At 28.9% G+C, this 24,641-nt stretch overlaps 4 protein-coding genes across 5 annotated transcripts in view; 1 reads left to right on the top strand and 3 right to left on the bottom strand.

Moving 5' to 3' along the window:
- Positions 1–242: 242 nt before the first annotated feature.
- LOC136072123 (M-phase phosphoprotein 6-like) lies at positions 243–8,470 on the bottom strand. 2 transcript variants are annotated; one of them, XM_065820540.1, is made up of 6 exons: positions 8,315–8,470; positions 6,908–7,023; positions 1,832–1,925; positions 1,652–1,746; positions 1,219–1,389; positions 972–1,094 (listed from the first exon to the last, which is right to left on the bottom strand). In XM_065820540.1, exons 1-5 carry the CDS (start codon positions 8,438–8,440, stop codon positions 1,242–1,244), a joined length of 579 nt encoding a protein of 192 aa, XP_065676612.1. In that variant the 5' UTR covers positions 8,441–8,470; the 3' UTR covers positions 972–1,094; positions 1,219–1,241. The 2 variants fall into 2 exon arrangements, with proteins under 2 accessions (XP_065676611.1, XP_065676612.1); XM_065820539.1 differs by lacking the exons at positions 1,652–1,746; positions 1,832–1,925; positions 6,908–7,023; positions 8,315–8,470 and having other exon boundaries at positions 243–1,094.
- Positions 8,471–17,389: 8,919 nt separating this feature from the next.
- LOC136091784 (uncharacterized) lies at positions 17,390–18,412 on the top strand. The gene has a single exon (XM_065819497.1). It carries the CDS (start codon positions 17,390–17,392, stop codon positions 18,410–18,412), a length of 1,023 nt encoding a protein of 340 aa, XP_065675569.1.
- Positions 18,413–18,482: 70 nt separating this feature from the next.
- LOC136092144 (uncharacterized) lies at positions 18,483–20,103 on the bottom strand. The gene is made up of 2 exons (XM_065819868.1): positions 19,580–20,103; positions 18,483–19,275 (listed from the first exon to the last, which is right to left on the bottom strand). The coding sequence occupies exons 1-2, from the start codon at positions 19,717–19,719 to the stop codon at positions 18,498–18,500; spliced, it is 918 nt and encodes a 305-aa protein (XP_065675940.1). The 5' UTR covers positions 19,720–20,103; the 3' UTR covers positions 18,483–18,497.
- A 116-nt stretch (positions 20,104–20,219) lies between these two features.
- LOC136072014 (lipid scramblase CLPTM1L-like) overlaps positions 20,220–24,641 on the bottom strand; it is a 42,183-nt gene continuing 37,761 nt past the window's right edge. Inside the window, exon 16 of the mRNA XM_065819864.1 lies at positions 20,220–20,422. Coding sequence (XP_065675936.1) covers positions 20,311–20,422 — 112 coding nt within the window. The 3' untranslated portion in view covers positions 20,220–20,310. The remainder of the gene's footprint in view (positions 20,423–24,641) is intronic.

Genomic DNA, 24,641 nt, shown 5'->3' with positions numbered 1-24,641 from the left:
TTATTCAAAATTGGCCTTAGCATATATTATCAATACTTAACATAAGCTGTTTAGCGATCTCTAAAGTTATTTTATTATCAAAAAATTATAAAAAATAGAAAAAAAAAGCAGTGGAAAACTACCTTATATGCTTATTTCTGTGGTTTTTTTGCGATAAAACTTTCTTGAAGTACTTTAGCATAAAATTATCTTTTAAACATGCTACTTTATTTTTAGTCAAACATGACGCTAAGAAGTTTAAATTTCGCCTCAAACTAATTTTTATTTTTAATGAACTCATGCTGTTCTATAAGTTTTTTTTTTTCCTTTAAAAATATTCAGCTATCAAACTTGATGTGTAAAGAAATAATTTTGTCCAAGTTCTTTTTTGCTGATTCATACTCTTTAAAAGAAAAATGCTTGCTTAAAATAGGATCTTTACATAAAAAAATACGATCCGACTCTCTTGCGAGAACAAGCAACGCCAGCATATAGTTGTCTGGAAAAACAAAACCAAATGCGATGTTCTGTATCAATTTTTCCAATTTTAGTTCTGGCTCCGGATTAATTGTGGGAAAGCGCTTAAAAATACCAAATACGCCAGATGGCTGTTCGTCTAAAATACCGCGAGCAACTAGACTCTCAAAAGCCAACTCAACACAATCTGCATCTACAGCACGAATTAACCATTTCCACAATACTGTTTCACGCAACTTGCCATGCATTTTTGCATTCCTCAACGCGTCAAATATGGATATTTTAAGAAAAACAGAAATAACTTTATTTATGTTTTGGTCAATTAAACGAAAATGTGGTTCGTCATCATTTTCGTGCATATACAACTCAATGAGATTTTCAGCACATAAATCGATGAAAAGAGCCGCAAAAGCTCCTATCTTGAGTTGAATACCAAAGAGCCTTCCATCAACCTCTCCGGTCACAGCATTTTGCCAAAGTAAACAATACGCTTCACATAAATGTAAATCATGCTGTTTAAAACTGTCGCGATTAAAATTTACGTCATTGACAACTTTATACACTAATCTAGAAAATCTTTTAGCGACTTCTTCTTGATCTTGATATAAATTTGCAAGACTGTTTGGTTCACACGCCATCTTTAAAAAAAAAAAAAATAAAAAAAAAAAAAATTAAATTGACCGTAAAGAATGATCGTTTGGTTAAAGTAAAATTGAATTTATTGAAAAATGATGGTAAAAAATTAACTTCAAAAATATTTACTTAAAAATTAATTGAAAAACACTTTAATCCACTTTAGGTTTTATAAAACCACGCTTTGCTCTGTTCGTTAATGAATTTTCGTCTAATTCGCTATCCGAACTGCTATCACTAACGAATTTTCGCTTAGATTTCTGAAATTTTTTTCCTATTGTGTCCACCAGACTCTCGTACCTGAAAGTAAGATTAATTTATCAACAAGGTAATGATTATATTTTAAGAAAATCAAATAAAAAAAAATTCCCAAATAAAAAAAGTAAAAAACAAAGAATGTGTATAGTTCTCTAATCAAAAGCTTTTCAAAAAGTAAAACCAATAGGCGTTTACATAAAAAGTTGAATAGTTGAATTCAAAAAGAAATTTGAATTTGAAAACAAAAAAACGTATATAATAGTAATAGCAGGAAACAGATAAAATCATCTGCATCTAATCAAACCTTTCAGCCATATCACGATCTGATATTTGATCGAAGTTTTCCCTTTCATCAGAATAGCGCATATTTACTCTGGTGACAATTTCTTGATGAACTTTCTTAAAAAAATAAATAACTGCAATATTCATTTAATAAACATATTAAGTATTATAAAAACAGGAATTCAAAGAATAAAATGGTTACCTGCACTAAAGGATTGTAATTCATGAACGACATTCTCCCAATAGGTAGCAATTCCTCGCATAGTACATAGCCGGCACCAAACTCAAAATTTTCTCTATAATAGAACGTTTTTAAAAGTTGTATTTACTTAATAAAAATTTATAGTTTACTTAATTTATAAGAAATTTACTACAACGCGCCGATAAAAAAAAAAGATAAAACTACAAAAAATATAGAAATATTTGAGCACATCGACTAAACTCAAAATGATGACCTAGAAATTGTCATTTTATTTTATTATTTATTATTAATAGAGTATTTAACAAATGCATTATTATTAAGAATGACTACTAAAAAAATATTATCCAGAGGTCGACTTCTGATTATATTTTCATCTTTTTAGTATTCTAGATGTTATTTCCTCTAATCTAATTCCTCTAAAATTGGAGTAATTCTTTTTTAATAAAATGTTTTACAGAACAAATTTTAAAGATTTATTATTAGCTGTGTTTTCTCAAGACAATTGCCAAGAGTGGGCAATTAAATACGAGTCTTGTATTGTTATGAAAATTTTTACATTATTTGCAAAATGAAACTACATATTTAGTGAGGAAAAATTATGCAAAAAAACTTAACAAAAATACTGATAATTATTCTTGATAAAAAATGATTTTTCCTGGGGTCTAATTTTTATATCTAGGGCTGTTTAATTTTTTGTGGAAAATGCAACAGATCAGGCAGTGTAATTACAGTAGACCATGACCAATAAAAATTCTAATCTGAATTTAAAAATATATTTTTAAATTCAGATTTTTTTTTGCAAAATGGTAACCTATTTAGATAAACTGAAAATTAAAAAATTAGATTAATAAAAATTATTTAGATTAGACATAACTGCAAAATAATCAAAAAATAATTTAGCAATCAAAAAAATAAAACTAATATATATATATATTAAAAGTTTATTATATATACAGATACATACATACACACACACACACACACACACACACACACACACACACACACACACACACACACACACACACACACACACACACACACACACACACACACACACACACACACGCACACACACACACACACAGATAGTAAAGCTATATTCTAATTCTTTTCTTCTATTAATTAAGCATTAAATTCTTTGCGATTTTGTAGAACAAAAATAGTCTGGGGGGGCCTTGATGTATGACACTCATTTTGACCCCTGCAAATGCATAAGTGAAAATACTGAGAATTTGACAAATACATAAGTGAAATACTCAGTTTTAGAAAGTAAAACTAAAAACATTTATGACTTTTTTTATCACAATGCTTTGCTAATAGTTTTTTTAGGGGAATTTTTCTTTAATATTTATTTAAATCTAAAATGTAATTTGGCTTTTTATTATCAATTAAATAATTAAAAAGTCGCAATCAACTGTTCACAATGCAAAATACAAGCGCTAACACTTTTCAAAGAGCAATAAGTGATTCTGTAAGCAATAAGTGATGACTACTTTCATATTATCAATGGAAGATTTACTTGACAATGTAATTTACTGTGAACAATTACTGTGACAATGTGAAAATTAAGTTTGGTATGTAAAAATTTTAAAAAATCTTTTTTTCTGATAAATGAAGATCAAACTCTTTGTTGATAACAATTGAAAAATTTAAATTTGTTAACCTCAGCAATAATGACAAAACCTATCTTCAAAAATTCTGGAAAGGGATCTGATTCATCTAAGTACCGTCCCATTAGTCTTCTTCCTATCATAAGCAAGGTTTTTGAATCTTTAATTAACAAACACTTAATTTTTCATCTTGAATTTAATAACTTACTTTCTGACCATCAATATGGATTTCGATCTTTCTTGGAAACCATATATCAAATCTGTTGCAAAATTAGCATCTGCTAAGGTTGCATCTCTTTATCAAGCTCGATACTTTCTTACTTCGGATTCTATTCTCTATCTCTATAAATCTCAAATCCAGCCTTGTATGGAATACTGTTGCCATACCTGGGGCAGATCTTCTGATGCTCTTTCTCTTTTAGACAAGGTGCAAAAATGCATTGTAAACATAGTTGGACCTGCTCTTGCAAGCCAAACTCCAACCATTATCACATCGTCGTAATGTTGGTTCTCTTTCTCTTTTCTACAAATACTATAATGGGCACTGCTCTAAAGAGCTAGCGTCTCTTGTGCCATCTACTAAAATCCATTCTCGTGTTACTTGTCATTCAACTAAGTCTCATCCTTTTTTTGTGACTGTTCCTACGTGCTCCAAAAACTCTTATTCGTCTAGTTTTTTTCCTCGAACATCAGCTCTTTGGAATTCGCTTCCTTCATCTTGCTTTCCTGATTCATATAATTTGCAATACCTTAAGTCGTCTGTCAATCATTATCTTGCTCTACAATCTTTATCTTTTCTCTTCCAGTAACTTCCAACTTTAATTAGTGGTTGCTTGCAGCCTTGTTGGAAGTGAAGATGTTTAAAAAAATATTCTATCCAACTAGAATTTCAAAATGCATCAAAATTAGCCTTTAAAGAATACTTAACAAAACAAAAACAAACAAAAAAAACCTATAAAAAAAAGAAAACTTAACACCCAGATATTGCACAGGTTTCTTCTTACAACATTCAGGTTAGGCTAAGATTGGGATCTTCATGATAATTCTGCTCTTGATAACATGTAATCCAGTATAACCTGCCTCATGTTATGCACTCTTGTAGGACTTGCCTTTCTTGGCAAACGCTAGGAGAAGTTAACTATGACTTAAAATACACCCTGGTTCACTTAAGGCTAGAGATTGTGTCTCAATAAAAATACTCATCCTAGGCAGATGCTAACTGCATCTGGCTACCATCTTGTAAATGGCATTTTAAGCAAAAACTATATGGGCAAGCAGAAAATTTCTATCAACCAGCTCCACACCCTGATTTTATCTAATATTCTAGCAAAGATGTAAATCTGAGTTAGTAACAATGAATTTTCTGGAATCATCTGGTTGTTGCTTATGCCTCCTTGGTAGTGGGTATGCGACTCTTTTTGTATCTCTTAACGAGGGTATGGTTCTAAATCTTAATCTAATGACTTTGAGGCAAGGTTTTCTGAACTCTGGTAGCTCTCAAAGAGACTGACTCCATCAACAGTTTAAATTACCAGAGTATTAACAGTGTCATGTTGCACATGGAAGATATCCCTATTAGTGCTTTTGGTGTGTACTGTAAAGGCCACAGTAAGAGCACTTTGTTACAAGTTTGAGTTGACTAGCTTGAATAAGGTTGTAACCAAAACAAGCTTGAGAGAGGTTTGTAACCAAAACAAAGTAGTCTCCTTGACTGTAGTGGCCCTCTCAGCCTTGGGAAAGTGAATAAAATAAAAAAGATCTCAGTATTAATGGCTACTATTCTTTGATTTGCAAAGACTTAGCCTGGGCATACAACTATGACAAACGTCACGTTAAAATCCTCCAACTAATTTTTAAATCACCTTTTTTTTCCATCTTTTTCCTTCTTATAACTGCACTCTTTTTTATGTTGTTTCTGATCAAATAAAATAAAAAAATGCCTTTACTCATTATCCCTCTACTAATACTTTTTGTTATTGGTGACTTAAATGTATTGAATGGCTTAGCTCTATACACTCATCAAATTGAAAGACTTAGCTCTACTACACTGACCTTCCTGATACTAAACATCAAAATCGTTTTTCTCAATGTCTTTCTCAGATAGTTAACTTTGTAACTTGTTCCCCAGTTAGGCCTAATCACTTACTAATCAGTTTTGTTTCTGACCCTAGCTTCGGCGTGGTTTCTCTTTGTTCTCCTTTAGGTAGTTCAGATTCTCACAAAATGTTTATCTTATATTACTACATCCGATTCACCAATCATTTACTTCTTCATACTACTTAAAGGCTAAGATTCTTTTCGTGATTCTTTTTGTGTTCATTCGTGGGCTGATAACTTTTGTCTCTCTGCTGAAAATTCTGCTTTCTTTATAACCTCCTGGGATCAAGTAGGCATGAAAGCTTTTGTTTCTATTTGTCAGTTTCAATTAAAGTCTCGCTTCTTCTTGGCCTGTTGTTATTTCTAATTGATATTATTTTATCTTGTCCAAAAAAACAACTTTATGGAGAATATAGTTTAATTATTGCATGAAATCAATGCAAAATGTTACTGTATGATTCTAAAGTCCATTATCCTCAGATTACCAAATCTCAAAAATGGTCTCAGGTTAAGTTAGAAACATTTTTAAAAAGTCTTTAAAAATGTCATTAACAAAACCAAGTCTAGCATTCCATTTCTCATAGGATTTCTCTTGGGATAAGGCAGAACTATTTGCAAAGAACTTTACTCTAACATGTCTAACATGTCCTGTAATCTCAAAGAAATAGAATAACTGATTGTAAATCTGTCTTTTTGGGGTTAAAAAAAAGTATTCACTCCATTACTTTTTGAACTATTTAAAAGTGCTTAACTGATTCTGTTTTCCTGCCTGCTGGAAAATGACATATGTGGTTCCAACTTTTAAAAACTTTGTATGTTCCACAGATCCCTCTAACTACTGCTCAATCAGTCTTCTTTCTATTAGTAGCAAAGTACTTGGTCTTGGTCCTATGTTGCTCTTCATCTATATTAACGATCTTCCTGATAATCTTACCTCTAAAGTTTTATTCAAAAAACAAGATTGCTGCGTATAGTGTTGACAATAAGCTGACAATAGCAACAGGTTCAATAATCAAGTATAAGACAACATTATTTCAGAATGTTTCCTAATTCATACAACTTGTACAGAGATTTTTAATGATGTGCATTCAAATATTTTACAGAAAATAAAATTTAAGAAAATAATAGATAGTTATAAATGTTTTAAACTTTTTAAATAGTCTTTTATTATTAGGGAGTATTAGTTTAACTAGAGCCTTATAAAAAATACAAAAAATAGAATTTCCTGAAAATAGAAGAATTGCTGATTTTAATAATAAATGCAGGATGATTTTTAAATTCCATGTTTTTAAGCCTAATAAGATAAATGGCAACCCTAAAACTATACTTTAAAAAATTTAAATTACTAATAGATTAACATATTTACATTTTATTCAATTCACTTGAATTATTCAACACCACCCAATGTGTGTCATCATTTTGTTGCTTGTGTTGACTAAATTGATCATCTGCTTCAAACCTTTCATTATTCCGCTGCATAAACTATAATAAAATATAAAAATGATTTCATTATTTACACAACCAAAAAATTATTATTCACTGAATTATTTAAATTTAAGTTGATATTATATCAAAGTAGTGGAAAATTTAATAAACTTTTTAACAAACAAGTAAAGAACATTTTAAACAAAATCTTTTTAAGTTTTTGTCTGCCTTAGTTGAAAGTAATTTAAAAAATCTCTTTCAGCTTTAGCCGAACTAGGTGTAAAAAAAGAAGAATTTAAACAAAATAACTTTTTATAAGTGAGCATATATATATATGGAAAGGAAAAATTGTTGATCGTCAACCTTCTTTTCAAATTTTACTTCAGGATTGAAAACAGTATAGAACGTTAATAAAACTTAAATTTCACAAATTTTTAATTTTCTTATGTCATTAGCAGCAGTTGCTCATGCTGCAATCAGTCTGAAGCACTTGTTTTAAGTGAGAAAACCATTTAAAATCAACAAAACAAAAGCATTGTAATTATTTTGTTGCAACTCTTTGTTTCGGAATAAATTCTCAATAATAAAGGTTAAAAATATTAAAAAATATTAAAAATTTTGTGTTAGACTAAGTCAGTTTAATGATCTTTTAGAACATAAATAATATAGAAAATATAATTTGTGAAATTAAAATTTCAAAAATTTTCTGAATTCTACAAATATCAAAATTTAATCTTTAAAATCCACCTACCTATGTTTAAAAATTCATACTGCTGCTTAATAAAACATGGTAACTGTTATAAAGGGTAATAAATATAATATTTAATAAAAACATGTGTATTTTGAAGGCTTAATGGTATTGTAACTGTTTTCTTTTCTTTTTTTTTTTAAGTTTTAAGTTTATATAAACCCTGGCTTTGTTAACATTTTATATAACCAGGTGACAAGCATTTCATGCTTATACATTTTATTTATTGAAAACCTTATTATAATACATATAATATAATATTATAAAAATAAACTTAAAATACTCATGTGGAAGAGCCATAGCCAGAATATTTTTTCAAAACTATTCGTAAAAGAAAAATATTTTTAATTGTTTTTAAACAATATTTTCATAAAACACGTTTCAGTAGTTACGTTATTATCTTTAGTCAAAACTTTAAAATGCTTGATTAAATAAATTGTAGTCAAAAATAGATATAAATTACAATAGAAGTCGTAAGTTTTAGCAAAATCTGTTTTTAAAAACTTATATGCGTTGTAATATATTCTATATAACTAATATATATGCTGGCTAATTTTAAAAATAAGAATTACTAACAGTACATAAAAACATATAAACTACCTTCATCTGTAAAACATTTTTAGATAACGACCTTCTTGAGGCAGTGTCGTCTACACCTCTGCTTGTTTCTGCCATTTCTGCCTTAGGAAAATGTGGACGGTATTTTACGGCTTTAACGGCAGGCATAGCAACGATGCTCGACTTTCTTATAGTTAGGGTAATTGGGGGCAGTTCCAGAAATTTAAGGATTTAAAATTCACAGACCTGAAGTTAAGCAAAAAACAAAATAAGTGTACAATAAAACCTACATGTGAGTAAATTATATAAATCATTTTTAATCGGATACAAGGAGGGTTTTAAAAATAGGGACATTTTGTCCCACGTTTCCATCCTTACTGGGCAAAACAAGACAGCAAATATTATGCAATTATCCCTTGAGACAATTAAAGTTTTCAGTTTATATTTGAAATCGGAAAGGATACACGGTTATCATTGATTATGATAATGCCAACCTAGCTGAGTTAAAGACCGTTTTTTTGGAAAGAAAGCGTACACATCAAGATACCCTGTGATGCAACTGTTAACTTAGTCCGCGGAAAAAATTAACTTAAATGTTCAAACTGAGTATACTGTAGAATGAGAACCACTCTCTATAATGTAATAAAAAATGGTGCAAATGTATTGCCACACCAAACTTTGGATAAAATTTCAGTTTAATTAGTTCACCGGTTAAAGATTTATGGCAGTTTTAGTTTAAATTCTGTTAGTTTTTTGCTATATATACCTCAAAACGTTACCAATCACTCTGAAATTCGGTCATAACGTTTTTAAAATATTCGTTACATAAGTGGTCAACTATGTAATAACAACAATTTTTATTGTAGTTGTTTTATTAGTACATGTACCATTTTTTTTATTGACGAGAATATTGATTTGCTTTTTAAAGAGAAGTTTGACTTCGCAAAAAGTGCAACATTTCCTAAGTTGTAAACTACTGTCAAAACGCATAAATTGCTAACAACAATAATAATAATAGCAACAATATATATTTGGAAATAAAAGTTTTATTTCAGAATATATGTTGTTGTTACTAATACTATTATATCTAATACTATAGTACTCGTACTATAAGTAAATAACCATGAAATAAAATTTCATGGTTGTTTACTAATAGTACGAGTACTAATCTAAAGTAAACACCAATTAAATAATAATAGCAATCATATAATAACAATAAAGTAAATTATACGAAGAGAATTATAATAAATCAATAATACTATTAAATATAATAATGACAATAATAATGGTTATACTAATAATTATAACAACAACAACAATAATAACAATAATAATAATAAGAATAATAACAATAATAATAATAGTAATAATAATCTATTATAAGCCTAACATTTTAATTAGAGTAATTTTCTATCAAATAGTCAAAAAGACAGTTTTTAAATAGAGTTTTGAAATAGAGTTGAGTAATTCAAAATGTAAAGGTAAATTATTCCACGATTTTACGCATTGGTTTGTAATAGAATTATCACCATATTTTATCAAACAGCGATTTGGAATAGATAATTTAAAGCTACTAAAAGATCGAAGGTAATAACAAGAACTTTTTCAGTGGTAAAAAAATTGGAGAAACAAGTAATTGAAGCTAACAAGTAATTGAAAAGATTCTCTAGGGAGTCCAACATAAAAAATTAAAAATATATTTTTTATCTTAAAACAGTAAGAAAACCAAATATTTTTTATATTGTCTAGGATAATTGACTTGAAAAATTTTGAGAAGATAACTGAGATAACTGATCAATAAAAAGTTTGAAGGCGCAAGTCCGAGAAAAATTAATCTTAACAGATTTGAGTTGTTTTGAAACAAAATGTAAAAGTTTGATAAAAGTAATTGCTGAGGGAATAATTTTCTAAAAACCAAAAATCTTTATCGAAAGATAAAGATGTTATAAAGCAGAAAATAGTTCTTTGAAGAAAAGTAAAAATCGTTTTTTGGACTGAAATAAAATCTCATCTAAGTTGTCATTAAGTGCGACAAGTATCATTAGTTTAAATTATTATTTCCTTGCAAGGAAAGAACTATTCAAGAATGATTTCCGTGTAATTTAGGTAAATATTTCCTAGATTTTAATAATTTTTAATTAGTAATATTTATGAGTATGTTAAGCGGATTGTTATTCGATATAAACTTAGGTTAAGTTTTGTAAAAGGTAGAGATGGATTGAGTAAAGTCAGATTTCTCGGGTACCACAACGGCTCTAAGGGTTGTGCAGAACTACTTTGTGAAGGAGACAAAAAGATAAAAAGTTGCACTTCTCCCTTTGTTTGATTTTAAGTCAATGCAAATGAGAACTTAAACAAAAGGTACGATGTGTTGTTGCCTAATCTTCCGAATTCATTGTTCAAAGCTTCCAGAAAAACATTCTCTTGAAGAGCAAGCCATCACTAAGTTGCAGTGCATGCTTCAACCCTTTTAAAAAAGTTTTCCCCACCAATGGTTTCAAAAATAATTCAGAGAAAACCTTCAATCCTTAGCAGAAAAAGATGTCTGAGCAGCCGGACCAATTGCATTTTAAGTAATTTTCAATTAAGAATTATTTGCGGAAGGAACTAATCTAAAAACTTGCTAAAGTATTCGGTGGCTAAAGTATTCCTCAACTTACAATTACCCCGTAAATATTTATATTTAATCAACTATATATATATATATATATATATATACATATATATATATATATATATATATATATATATATATATATATATATATATATATACATATATATATATATATATATATATATATATATATATATATATATATATATATATATATATATATATATATATATGTATATATATATATATATATATATATATATATATATATATATATATATATATATATATATATATATATATATATATTAATCGTTTGATGTAGTGTTGTATTAAAATAATACAAAACTTGTTCGTTGAAAAGTGCTCAATATTTAGGAAAATTATTTTGATTATATATAAATTTCAAAACAGAGCGGTTCTTAATTAAAAAAAAAAGAAAACACTTTTATTATGGAACTTTAAGTTTCATGCCTAACGGCAATCATCAGCCATATATTACAAAATTAAAAATTAAACGTTAAAATTACAATTAAAATTACGGTGGCGTGAGTTCTAATGACTCCAAACAGAATTTTAAAAGTTTTAAAAGTATAACGTGGCGTAAACGTGACGTAAACCAACCATAATCAATCTTTGGTATCAAATGAGGAAATAAGAAATTCATTTTCGAGATTATTTCACTCCTTGTATTGAGTAGGTTATCTCCTTTATACATCTAAGTTTGAAACTTCTTGTTCAAACAGAGGTTGCTCTTGATCCTGGGTTGTATGGTTTGCATTGTTTAATTTATACATAAAATCATTAATATCAAAGACTAAGAACTTAGAGAATTTAACAATTTTGTAAGTTCTTAGTCTTCGATATTAATGATTTTATCCATCGATTAATGAAAATCTGCTAAAAAATGCAATAACTTTTGCAGAACAACATCTAACAATAAATAGTGAACAAAAGAGTTTCATACACTATGCAAGAAAATCATTATTATTTAGCAGTGGTGCTGCTTGGATTAAAAAAAGGAGGATTATTCGATGTCGCTATGGGGGCCTTTGAAGGCGCTGAGATTTGCGAATTAGTTGAGATTTTCGTTTTGCATCAAATCTCGCGGTTTTGAGATAAAAACAATTTTTGTATAAATAGAGATGCTAGATTAGCTATGTTTGGGAACAAAAGCGGTCAAGAAATGGAAAGGATAAAGAAACATTTACAAATTTTTAAAAATAACAATCTTCTAATCTCTATTAAATGTACTTTGAAAATAGTTAACTCTCGATTTAACGCTAAACCTTAGCGATGGTTCTTTTCAGCCATACCGCAAACCAGATAATATACTGAATTATATACATATTAGTTTTAATCATCCACCGAGTGTGATAAAAAGTATTTCAAAGACTATTAAATTAAGATTATCAGCAACATCGTCAAGTGAATCGATTTTTAAAGAAAGTATTCCTCCTCATTAAGAAGCCTTGAAAAAATCAGGGTACAATTGCGAACTTGCATACCATCCAAGTATAAAATCAACAAACGATAAGTTTCAAATTTTGATTTATAAAGGAGATTACCTACTCAAAATAAGGAGTGAAAATAATCTCGAAGTGTAGGCACAAAAATGAATTTCTTATTTCCTCATTTGATACCAAAGATTGATCCTGGTTGGTTTACGTCACGTTTACGTCACGTTATACCTTTAACACTTTTAAAATTTTGTTTCCATGGAGTCATTAGAACTCACGCCACCGTAATTCTAATTGTAATTTTAACGTTTAATTTTTAATTTTGTAACATATGACAGATGATTATCGTTAGGCATGAAACATAAAGTTCCTTAATAAAACTTTTTTCTTTTTTGTTTTTAATTATGTATATATATACATGCATACATATATATATATATATATATATATTTTTTTTTTTTTTTTTTAGGTGCCCCAAGAAGTCCTTACGGTCTTGTCACAGAACACCGCGGAAGTGCATTTAACCAGGAAGTTCACGCCTCCTTCCTTACCGTGACGCGAAAATTTGTCCAGAGCTCGTTTCGAACCTGGATCTCCTGCTTATAAAGCAAGCGCTCTAACCACTGCGCCACGGCTGCAGTATATATATATATATATATATATATATATATATATATATATATATATATATATATATATATATATATATATATATATATATATATATATATATATATATATATATATATATATATATATATATATATGTATATATGTATATATTGATAGAAATTCTTGACTATTAAGATTCTTAATTTCCTAATTTAAGAAATGAGAATAGATAAGTTTTAGGAAGTATATTTTTGACAAGCTTCTATTCTCTTTAAAAATAAATAATTCAATGGTTTTAGAAAAACTTTCTAAACAAAGTTTGTTATAAACTTAAAATATGTTTTAGATCAAAGTAGTGCCCAGCCTCCATCGAGCGCTCGGCAATTGACATTGTAAATCTACAATTAAATACGGGCCTGTCAAACAATGTATTAAAGAAACTTTTCAGAACTGTAAGCCAAACACCAAGCAGCAAAATGGTAGAGCCAAAATTATACATAAATTTTCTAAGAGTAGGTCAACACTTGCGTAATTTCTTTACTTGCAGTGACTTAAAAATCACCAAAGGAAAAGGAAATTCTGGTACATTTGTTGCTCACTGCAATCATGTATTAAGCCTTGTGAATCATGTTATTAAATTCTCGCAAAATTTCTGGCGGCAATTTTGTTAAGCTTTTGTTAAGGAATTGATGTCTGCAAAAGGATTCTCAAGTTTTGTCTAAACATCGTCGAAACTACATTTAGGTAAGCACCCTAGCACAAGGTGTAACGTCAAATCTCAGTGTCTCGCCAAATCTGGAAACTTTCGAACACTGGGCTCAATTAAATCTAGCCGTGAGTCTTTTCAGCAATCTGGTGGGTTTGTTGCTAATGCAAAGCTGTTCGACAATGTCGTTCGATATCAATTTTTAGGGGATCTCATTCCAGGGGCCAGTTCAAAGGAAAAGAATGCTGGAAGCCTCTTAAAAATGTGGATGCGCTGCACCAACTTGCTGATACAAACATGGTTTCTAACATTGTTTACATAACTGAAGCATTCAAAAGTTTCAATTTTGTTGTCGAGGCTTGCTTTGGATTCTGGGTTTCGCTAAAAAAATGAAAATTTCAAAGGTGTTACTTAATGATAACTGGTACTAACACAACACCCAAAATTCATACCGTCTTCTACCACATCAAAGACTTTATTAGTCGCCAAGGATCCCCCTGAGCTGTGGAAACTGCTTATCAATATTTTTATCATATTGTGCAAGGTATAAACAAAACAATAATCATCCAGAGTATAAAAAAAGGTTGTTGCGGTGCATAATTGATCTGTTCAGTGAGCATTTCGGACTGCTAGCATAATTTGAGTTATTAGTGACTAAGCAGCAGAAACTCATAGCTTACGGTTTATTATGAACATTTTCACCATCTTAATCTACTAATGCTATTAGTTTAAAAACTATGAATTTTGAATTTGCATTTGTGTTGTAGAGCTTTTGTACTAAAAGAACATATTGAGCTATTTATTAATAAATTTTTTGTAGAGAAAATCAAAGAACATGTCTTAAAATGTAGTTAGATGCTATTTGATAGTAATACAATGTAAAAATAGATATTTTTTTTACTTAATTTTAAAAGTAAAAAAAATATCTATTTTTACATTGTATTTTTACATACTATTTTTACATAGTATTATTTAATAGAGTATGGCCGACGACACGGTTTTCAAAGTAGAGGGACACAATCGCCTATTTCATAAAAAAGTATCTAGAATTTTATCTAAAAAAAAAAAAAAGAATGCTTAAAAAGTCCCAAAAATTACAATTGTTGGGAGCAAGTGATCGTATTATTGTGAGGTTGGGAGACAGGTAAAATTTGTAATCCAAAAATGCGGAAACTTTCAACGGGTAAAATGCGAGAATAAAATGCGGAATTTATCTCCTAACCATACTGTTAGGTCACCATATTGAATTACAAAATGATTGCGTTAAATTGTTTTTCTTGTTAAATATCTTAATTTCCATGGTGCAATGAATGCAACACTACGATTTCCTCCAGAAAATTTAAGTGTTGCAATTAACAATTTGGATAATGCCCTCAAGACAGTTTTTAATGTTTGCTACACTACAATTTTAGTCGATATTAATTCCGCACCATGGCTCTTTTGTGTTAATAAACATAAAAGTCATAGCGTTATACTTATGTAGAATGAGTTTTCATCATAAAATTATTTATATCAGTGCTTATTTATGTAGGTAGCATAAATCTTGCAGCATAATATATATAACAACAATGCTTTAACGGCAGAAAAAAAGAAAAGAAAGTCCTCGGAAATACTTACGACTTATTACGGTATATTGCTATCATGAGTTAGTTGCATATAAAAACTGTTATATCTAAAAGGTTTTAAATATTGGCTCAAGGGCTCAGGATAGACTTCTAATTAACTGAAGTTTATACTGTAACATCGGACAAGCAGATTTATTGTCGCAGGGATCAAAGGATCATCAATATCTTCATTAAATAACAGCTTGCAGCCTGCACATTGGTATTTCTTTTTTTAAGGTCAATTAGAAGTGCAGATTTTAATTATTATGTTTAAACACTACCTCAAATTGATCCTTGGTTCTTAAAAGTATAGTTTTTTTAATTTTTCACTAACTTACAGTTTCTGCATGTAATTGCAACACCTGAAATTACAAGCCTAGATCACAAGAACTATGCACGCTGTGTCAGTGTTCACATCTGAGTCATGGCTGTTTAAATTGTCAGTTTATTAAAATTTTTTAAAGGGTTGCATTGTTATTATTATATTTGATATATTGAAAAGTCATCCAAATGTGAACCAAACATGTTCGAAAAGTGAACCAAATATGTTCGATAAACCATCAGCAATGATGTGTAAGATGATTGGTGGGCCGCAATTACCCACTTATTCCTTATTTTGGAAGTTGAGATATTTAGTAAAACCCATTTTAAAGAAAGCCATTATGAAATCTAAAAAGGTGGCTTAGCAGGTGACCTATCACTTGCCCACAATCCTAAAAAAAATTTATTAAGTTTTTTTCTATATTCCGACTTTGTTTTATGTTTGTTGAGTACAAGAAAAGAAAAGATTGTATTAATCTTCGTTAATTTTATTGCTTTAAGCGTCAACTGTTAAGTAGCATTCATTATTTTATAGTTATGGAAGACTATTAGTTACTTTTTATGTTCTTTGAATAGTTTTACATCAATATTATCGTTTAATTTAACATCATTTTTACGAATCCAATAAACTGATTTAAGAAACCTTTGTAAAATATTATTTTCGCAAGGAAATCAGTTGAAATAGAGAGGCTTACGAAAATACAGATGTTAGCTTTGTAATTATTATTTTTTATAATTTAAACTTTTTATTTTTCAAAATAATTTTATTTAATCCTAATTGAAACCAAACATGCGGTTTCTGCTTGTCTTGCCAAGTGTTGCCATTACATGAAATTAAACATGCGGTTTCGGCTTGTTATGCCAAGTGTTGCCATTACATGAAACCAAACATGCGGTTTCTGCTCGTTATGCCAAGTGTAGCCATTACATGCAGAATAGGGCTGTAAATCCTGGCTCGTGTTCGTGAACGGCTCGACAAGAGCTCGTTCATGTTCGTTTCGAATGGTAAACTAGCCGGGCTTGAACCAAAAAATTAGGCTCGTTTATTAAACGAGCCGAGCTTGAACATCATAGGCTCGATTGAAGCTCGAATATATATATATATATATATATATATATATATATATATATATATATATATATATATATATATATATATATATATATATTTATTTATCCAATGCAATGAGAGCAAGAATTATATTTGTGAAAATGTAATTTGAACTATTAGAGTGCAGTGTTTAATAGGAATTATTATGTTTGTGAGAGTTTACATTATGTTTGAACTTTGAACATTAAGTTTGAACATTTAACTATTAGTTTTAACTTTTATTTTGAACTATTAGATTTGTGGGATCTTAATTCATTATGTTGTTTATTTGCATGTTCAATAGACTGTAGGATTGTTTATGTTGATTGTTGATTTGGACTTGCATTATTTACAGACGAGCCTTTAACGAACAATTTTTTTTTTACTAAACTTTAAACTAATACCCAGTTCACACTAAATTCTGTTTTAAATAAACATGTTTTAATGTAAACATAGTTTTATAATAAACATGTTTTCAGTTTTCTTGCGTTCAGATTGAACGTTCTTTAGTATTTATATTAACGTTCGAAAATGGCGCTCTCAAAGAAAAACTTGATCTCGAAGTTACGAGTATTATTGTACATATCAAGGAAAAAAAGAAGACTGCAATTGCAGCACATACTGATAAACTGTATTACTGCTTATAATTTTGCGGTTTACAGAAAAATTTGGACTAAACCTCGCAGTCAAAGCTTTTGGTACGAAACAATGGTAAACTGTTGGAACGAAGATGATTGGATAAAAAACATAAGAATGTCTAAAGCAGCCTTTAATTATCTGTGCAAGGAAGTTTCACCTTTTATGCCTATACAAGGCACTAACTTTCGTAAATCTTTGCCTTTAGAAATGAAGTTAGCTGTGACACTTTACTTTTTAAGTGGATCTGCAGATTACCGAACAATAGCCAATTTATTTGGCTTAGGAAAATCAACTGTTTGTACAATAGTTCACAGAATTTGTAAACATTTTGTTGATAACTTAATGAAGAAATACATTTCCTTACCCTCAAGGGAAGAAACAATGGAGATTATAGTAAGTTTTGAAAAATTATATGGTTTTCCACAAGTAGTTGGAGCAGTTGATGGATGTCACATAAGAATAAAGGCTCCTCATAAAAATTCAGAGGACTATATAAACAGAAAAGAATATCACTCCATTATTTTACAGGGATTGGTAGACAGCAAGTATTTATTTAGAGATATTTTTGTAGGGTGGACTGGCAAATCACACGATTCAAGGGTTTTTAAAAATTCTCCCTTATATAAAGAGTGTCTGGCTAGAACCTTTTTACCTACAAACTTATCTAAAATAATTGATAATATTGAAATTGGTCCTCTTATCCTTGGTGATTCAGCATATCCCCTTAAAAATTGGCTTATGAAACCTTACTCAGATCGTGGAAATCTTAGTATAGAAGAAGCAAAGTTTAACGTTTCTCTTAGTAAATGTCGTGTGGTGGTGGAGAATGGATTTGGAAGATTAAAAGGTCGATTTCAATGTCTTTTAAAGAGATTAGATACAACAGTTGAACACACAGTCAATATTGTTACAACATGTTGTATACTACATAACTTCTGTACTTTGACAAAGCAAAAGTATTTAAATGAATGGATTGAACAAACAGAAATTGACTTAGTAAACCCTATATTAAACCACAGTTGCATTGAACTTGACAATAAAGCTGAGTTTATTAGAAATTCCATAAAAAAACATTATTTTACAACTGTTTAGTTGTAAATGATTTTTTTCAAACAATGTTGTAAAAGGCATGGTTTATTTTATTTTGAGAAAAAAATAACAAAACAAAGAAATTGCTTCACATTTTTTTAATCATAATTAAAAACTCTATCTCAGTCCCACTTTCAAGACGTTTAACATCCTTATCATTTCGGATAAGTACATTTGGTAACTTGGTAATCAATAAAGATGCATTATCTTGAACTGAAAATTCCTCTTTTATTGTGCAAGTAAGTTTTTCTAGTGTCAAATCTGCCGATGAAAGTTCTATTTCAATAAAATATAAATCTTCAACTTGACGAACTTTTAATATAACACATGATTCTTCTTGTTTGTGGTTTTCTAAAATACTTTCTAAAATTTTATGATCAATATCAGCCTGAGAGGTCATAAATTTATTAACAGTGGCATTTAATTGTTCAAACATTACCTCACTTCTTGATTTTTTCTTTTTGGATTTTTTAAAGTAAAAACGATTATCTTTTTTTACCAACTCTTCAGATTTAGAACTTGACGGAGTAGTTTCAATGTCTATATGTTCACAGTTTACTAACTCATTAACACAATTATTAAAATTATTCACTTCTGCAGTTTTTTCAATAATAACATTCATGCCTGAGGAACTTTTCAAAAAAGTTGGTAATGTGGTTGGTTTGTCACTAAGAACCTTATCAATTTCATCAAAGCAGGATGGTTTTTTGGAAGGACCAGTCCCACTTGTATTTCGTTTATTATCAATATAATTGCGATATGCACTTGTCAATGTGTGAATTCTTGTTTTACACATCTCTTTATCTCTGTCTTCATATCCAGAAGCTTGCAAGAATAGCAAAATTTCCTCCCAAATTTTTCCTTTTCTAAAATCCAAAAAATATGAAGTTATATATATATATATATATATATATATATATATATATATATATATATATATATATATATATATATATATATTGTGCTAACTATCAAAGAGAAATAAATATCTTGTTGTAAAAAGTACAATTTATAAACATTCATTTCCTTGTTTATTCAATATTAATGTAATTCGTAATCACTTCTTGTCTATTTGTGATTTATTTAAACTATTTAGTAACGAGTGGTTTGATTTTATTTAACAAGTTATTTCAATTTGATCCAACTTAACTGAAAAAAACAAAACAAAACCTTGTGCATGACTTCAACTTTTCTTGGATATTATCTTCTGACCATTTACTAATTAGTATTTTTGTTTCCTCATCATCCCAATGTCTAGCTCTCTTTCTAGATTTAACTTTTTCTTCAGCAACAGCTTTTTCCTCCGCCATTTAAAAACAGTTCAGGATAATAAAACGCAATTAAAACAACCTCGCGACGTTGTTTTATTAAAACAACTTTTAACGTTGCGTGTTTTAATTAAAACCAATTTTAAATTTGATGAGAATAGTAAAATGTAAAACGCGTTTAAAATACGACAATTAAAACGTGTTTTATCGTCAGTATGAACGGGGTATAACAGGTTACAATAATTATTTCGAGTTTTAAACCAGTCGAGCTCGAGCAACATGTAAAACGAGCCGAGCCCAAACAATACTAATCCTTAACGAGCCGAGCTCGAACAAAGAATCTCATGTTCGAAACGAGCTCGAGCCGAGCCTGAACACTCTTAATATGTAAACGAGCCAAGCCGAGCCCTGGCAAGCTTGGCACGTTCAGCTCGATTTACAGGCCTAATACAGAAACCGCAAATTTAAAAAACTATACTTTTAAGTGTTCCACCGTGTAACTAACTTAACGTAACATTTAAAACAAAATTGACTATAAACCATTAAAACTGGAAAACTATTTTATTGAATTTTAAAATTCAAAAAAACTGAATAACACTATTTGGTTGAATATGTTTTATGTTCTTAATAAAACTATTTGGTTTTCTTTTCATTATCTGTCTTATTTTCTGATATATCTTTTTTCGTATTATCATCAAACACCATTCCAAATTCGTTGGTTCGACTTTTATCAACAGGATAAAGCCTAAAATAACAACAAAAAAAAATCTTAAACTTTTATCATTTTATTTAAGCATATTTTAAGCCAGGATTTAAAGCCTTTCTGGGATTTATTTACTGTATACTTACTGACTTCCAAAAACCAAAACTTTAAACTTTTTTATTATTGTTAATTAGTTATAGAACAATTACATCGATAAATGTAATATATTTTTCGAATAGTTAATAAAAGTGGTTATTACTGAAATTTTGCCACTTTAAAAAGGTGTTTATGAAAACCGGGAACATCCCGTTTTTCTTGACGTCCAAGAAACATGTATTACAATAAAAATTGAACTTCATTTTCTTACATTACATTAGTGTTATTTTAGCCATGATGGTTACTTACGGCCTATAACTTTATCATCACATTTTTAATCTATTTTTTTATAACGATAATTTGGCACCATCAATTTTTTATTAATGCAAAATTTTAATATATCAATGCAAATAATTTTTAAAAAACTTATTTCTAATAATTATTTAAAAAATTATTTTACATCAAAGCAAAAGATATTTATACAGATAAAATGAAATAGTAAAAAATCTATTAACACTGACAATGTTATCTCTGCAATTATACTGTTATCTCTACTATATTTTAATGTTATCTATACTATATTTTAATGCTATATAAGTTAATGATCACATAAAGCCAATAAAGATAGACATTGAACATTCTCTAAGGAAAATCCTCAATAATTGATGGGTCCATAAAAATAACTTGGAAACGGCTCAGGTACATACAAGATACAAAGTGTACATTTATCTCAATTCAATAAGACTAGTCAAAGCATTATGAATAAATTTCCCTATCAACGTCATACTGGAATTGAAACTAATTTTAAAATGAGATTATTCTTAGACATGAAAAAAAAAAGAACATAATAGAAAGAAAAAAAAAAGCTTCTTGTTTTTTGCATTATTTTGTCTTCTGCGGACACCATCAAAACGGCTGCGTAACTGCTGGTAATTAAACTAAAGATGATGGGAATTTTTAACCAATACTTAAAATATAACTGTGTAGCGGTGATAAATCTTTATAAGAACTTATTTATCTAGCAAAAATGCTTTATACACAAGTAGAACGATATAAAATGAAATAATTAGATATACTTATATGCAAAAACGTTTTGAATTTTTTAGTTCATCGGGAGAATAGGCTATTGTACCTACATTGTATTGTACCTACATTGTATTGTACCTACATTGTATTGTACCTACATTGTATTGTACCTACATTGTATTGTACCTACATTGTATTGTACCTACATTGTAATGCAAGAATAAGTATATAAATTTGAAAACAAAATTAAAACTTTGGGAAAAAAAATGGTGCAAAATTAAATGACTGGTTTATTGGTGTTAAACAACCTGATGCTAAATATTCAATATGGCAACCTAATAATGGAATTAGTGCAATTACTTTCAAAATGCAAAGAAGAAACCAAAAAACTGCAAGTTTTTTGGTTTCTTCTTTGCATTTTGAAAAGTTTAATGGTTATTCAAACAGCCTTCACCTAAAATTGAAACTCCTCACCAAAACATTGTTCAAACATTACAATTGATTTAAAAATTTATGGGTGCACTAAAAATATTTGCAATAAAATTTGCATGTTTATTAAGAATAGTAAGCACTATTCATGCAATGTGCTCATGTACACAATACATGAGTAGCGTTTTCTAATATTTAAATTATCTGTTAAGCATTGTTATGTTACGCATTGCATTTAAGTTATTAGTTAGTGTAAAAAAAAAATAGCTTTTGTAAGTTTATAAAATGTAAGCTTATTAGTTTGTGTAGGTCTGCATAAATATCTCTCTAAAATGTAACATGGTGAATAATTTTTTTCTTTTTCCAAATCTATACTATAAAATACAGTATGACAAAAACCATCAACAAAAGCTTTTTAAGTTTTTTGAGTGGTACAAGCTAGGGTTGAGCTTTTACCGAAAATTTACCGGTAAATCGGTAAAATTGTTTTACCGATTTACCGGTAAAATGATATCGGTAAATTTCGGCAAATATTGTTTTTTTAATAACGTTGAAGGATGCTTGAAAATGTCTTAGAATGCTTGAAATGGCTCAACCAATAAATTAAAAATATAATTAAAAATTTAATTTTCATTTTCCTGTCAATAAAGCTGTTATTTGTTATGCTTGAAAAGTGATTTTGTTGGTTTAGTTTTGTCTAAACACTTTAAGAAAAACGTTTTTACTTTCTTGTGACTTATTTATCAATCAATGTATTTTGGAAAACGATATTACATCCACGGTCATGTACAAATAGTTATAAAACTAATATTAAGTAAATACCTATAAGTTGATATAAAAAAATATTTTATAACACAAATAATAATAAAAATGATGAACAATGAATTAATAATAATGATAACACTATAATAATAAAAAATAATATATTGAGTATAATATTTATAAATTTACACTAAATAAAACCAATTAACTAAAATAAACAGAAAGAATTAAATAGTTGTAAATACTTAACATATATAAAAAGTAAAATAAAGAAAAAGTACATCCGAGGAGATTTTTTAGATACAAAAAATTATAATAAACAACAACAAAAAAAACAAACAAAAAAAAATAAAGAAAAACTAGACTGAATATAAAAAATAATAATAATAATACTAACAACTATAATCAATACTACTAGAATACAACCATTACAATAATAATCCAAAAAACTTAAAATAAACACGTCACACTCTAATATAAAATAATTAAAATCTCCAACTAACAGATAAAAATAGATTAGGTAGGTAAAAATGTATAGGAAAAGTCAACAAACGAGAAAATCAGGAACATTAAAACACAATACAAACACACACACACACACACACAAAACAAAACATATATCATAATATTAAAAAACATAAAAATAGGGACAAAATAACAGAAAAAATAAAAATTACACAACATTTAAACATAGAAATAAATTTTAAAAAGTATATATTTTTGTTACATCTTCGACTTTTCGAATTTATAAAAACGTTCCATATTTTTCTTAACTTTGTTTAGCGTTTAACTTCTTTTTTTTTTTCATACATTTTAATTTAAATATATCTTTTTGTTGTATTTGATTGACATTTTTTTTTCTTTTTTTTTCTTTTGGCTTAATTTTGTTAATGCTTTCATTTATTCCTTAATATATATATATTTTTCTTTTTTACTTTTAATAGTTTTTTTTTTTTTTAGATGATTCTTTTTTCTTTCTTTTTCACCGTTACAAAAAAGCGACCGCCATTTGCGATGTCATTGCAAAGTCTTCATCATTCATATTTACTGTGGTCTTTATCACTAAATTTGATTTGCGTTTTGGCAAAATGTCGGACGCTTGGAAACACTACACCTTAAACAAAGGGAAAACAGTTACTTGCAAAATTTGTGGAAATACAAGTCAATACACAAGTTCCACAACTGGAATGTGGTATCACTTAGACAAGAAACATGGAATCAAAAAGGAAACACAGGAAAAAGTGACACCAAAAGCTGCATCACAATCAAAAAGGCCTAAGATTTCAACTTTTTTTCAAAAGCAATCAATTGAAGAAGTGATTTCAAGACTTACATCACTGGATGGATTTAGTTTCAATGCCATTGTTAACAGCTCTTTCATTCGATCTGCAATGTCTGCAAAAGGTTATGATTTCCCAAAAAATCACAAACAAGCAATCCAGTCAGTTAAAAAGTTTGCAACTGGCGTAAGGAATGACCTTAAAAACATTTTCAATTCTTTAGTGACAATGGGAAAACGCTTTTCAATTACACTGGATGAGTACACTTCTTTGAAAAATTGAAGGTACATGAATATTAATATTGATCAAAAAAACAATCACTGGAATCTGGGCTTGACTCGAATTTCTGGATCTCTGCCGGCTGAAAAAGCTGCAGCTGTTGTCACTGAAAAAGTGGCAGAATTTAGGTTAAAACTAGGCGACAGCATTGTCTGCTCAGTTACTGACGGCTTCCATGATGGTTAAGTTCGGAAAACTGGTTCCAACCGAGCATCAAACTTGTTATACCCACGGAATGCACTTGGCCGTTCAAGAAGTGCTGTACGAGAAGCCTTCTCAACAAATCCAACAAAACTCATTTGAAGAAACAAGCGACGACAACGAAGTCAGCAGTGACGAATCTTAATCTGAGACCGAAGTCAGTTTTCTTGGTGCCGCCATGGATGAAA

Source organism: Hydra vulgaris, chromosome 15, assembly GCF_038396675.1.
Source record: "Hydra vulgaris chromosome 15, alternate assembly HydraT2T_AEP".
Taxonomy (NCBI): domain Eukaryota; kingdom Metazoa; phylum Cnidaria; class Hydrozoa; order Anthoathecata; family Hydridae; genus Hydra; species Hydra vulgaris.
The sequence above is the reverse complement of the archived record's forward strand: the minus strand, read 5'-3'. Positions and strand labels throughout refer to the sequence as shown.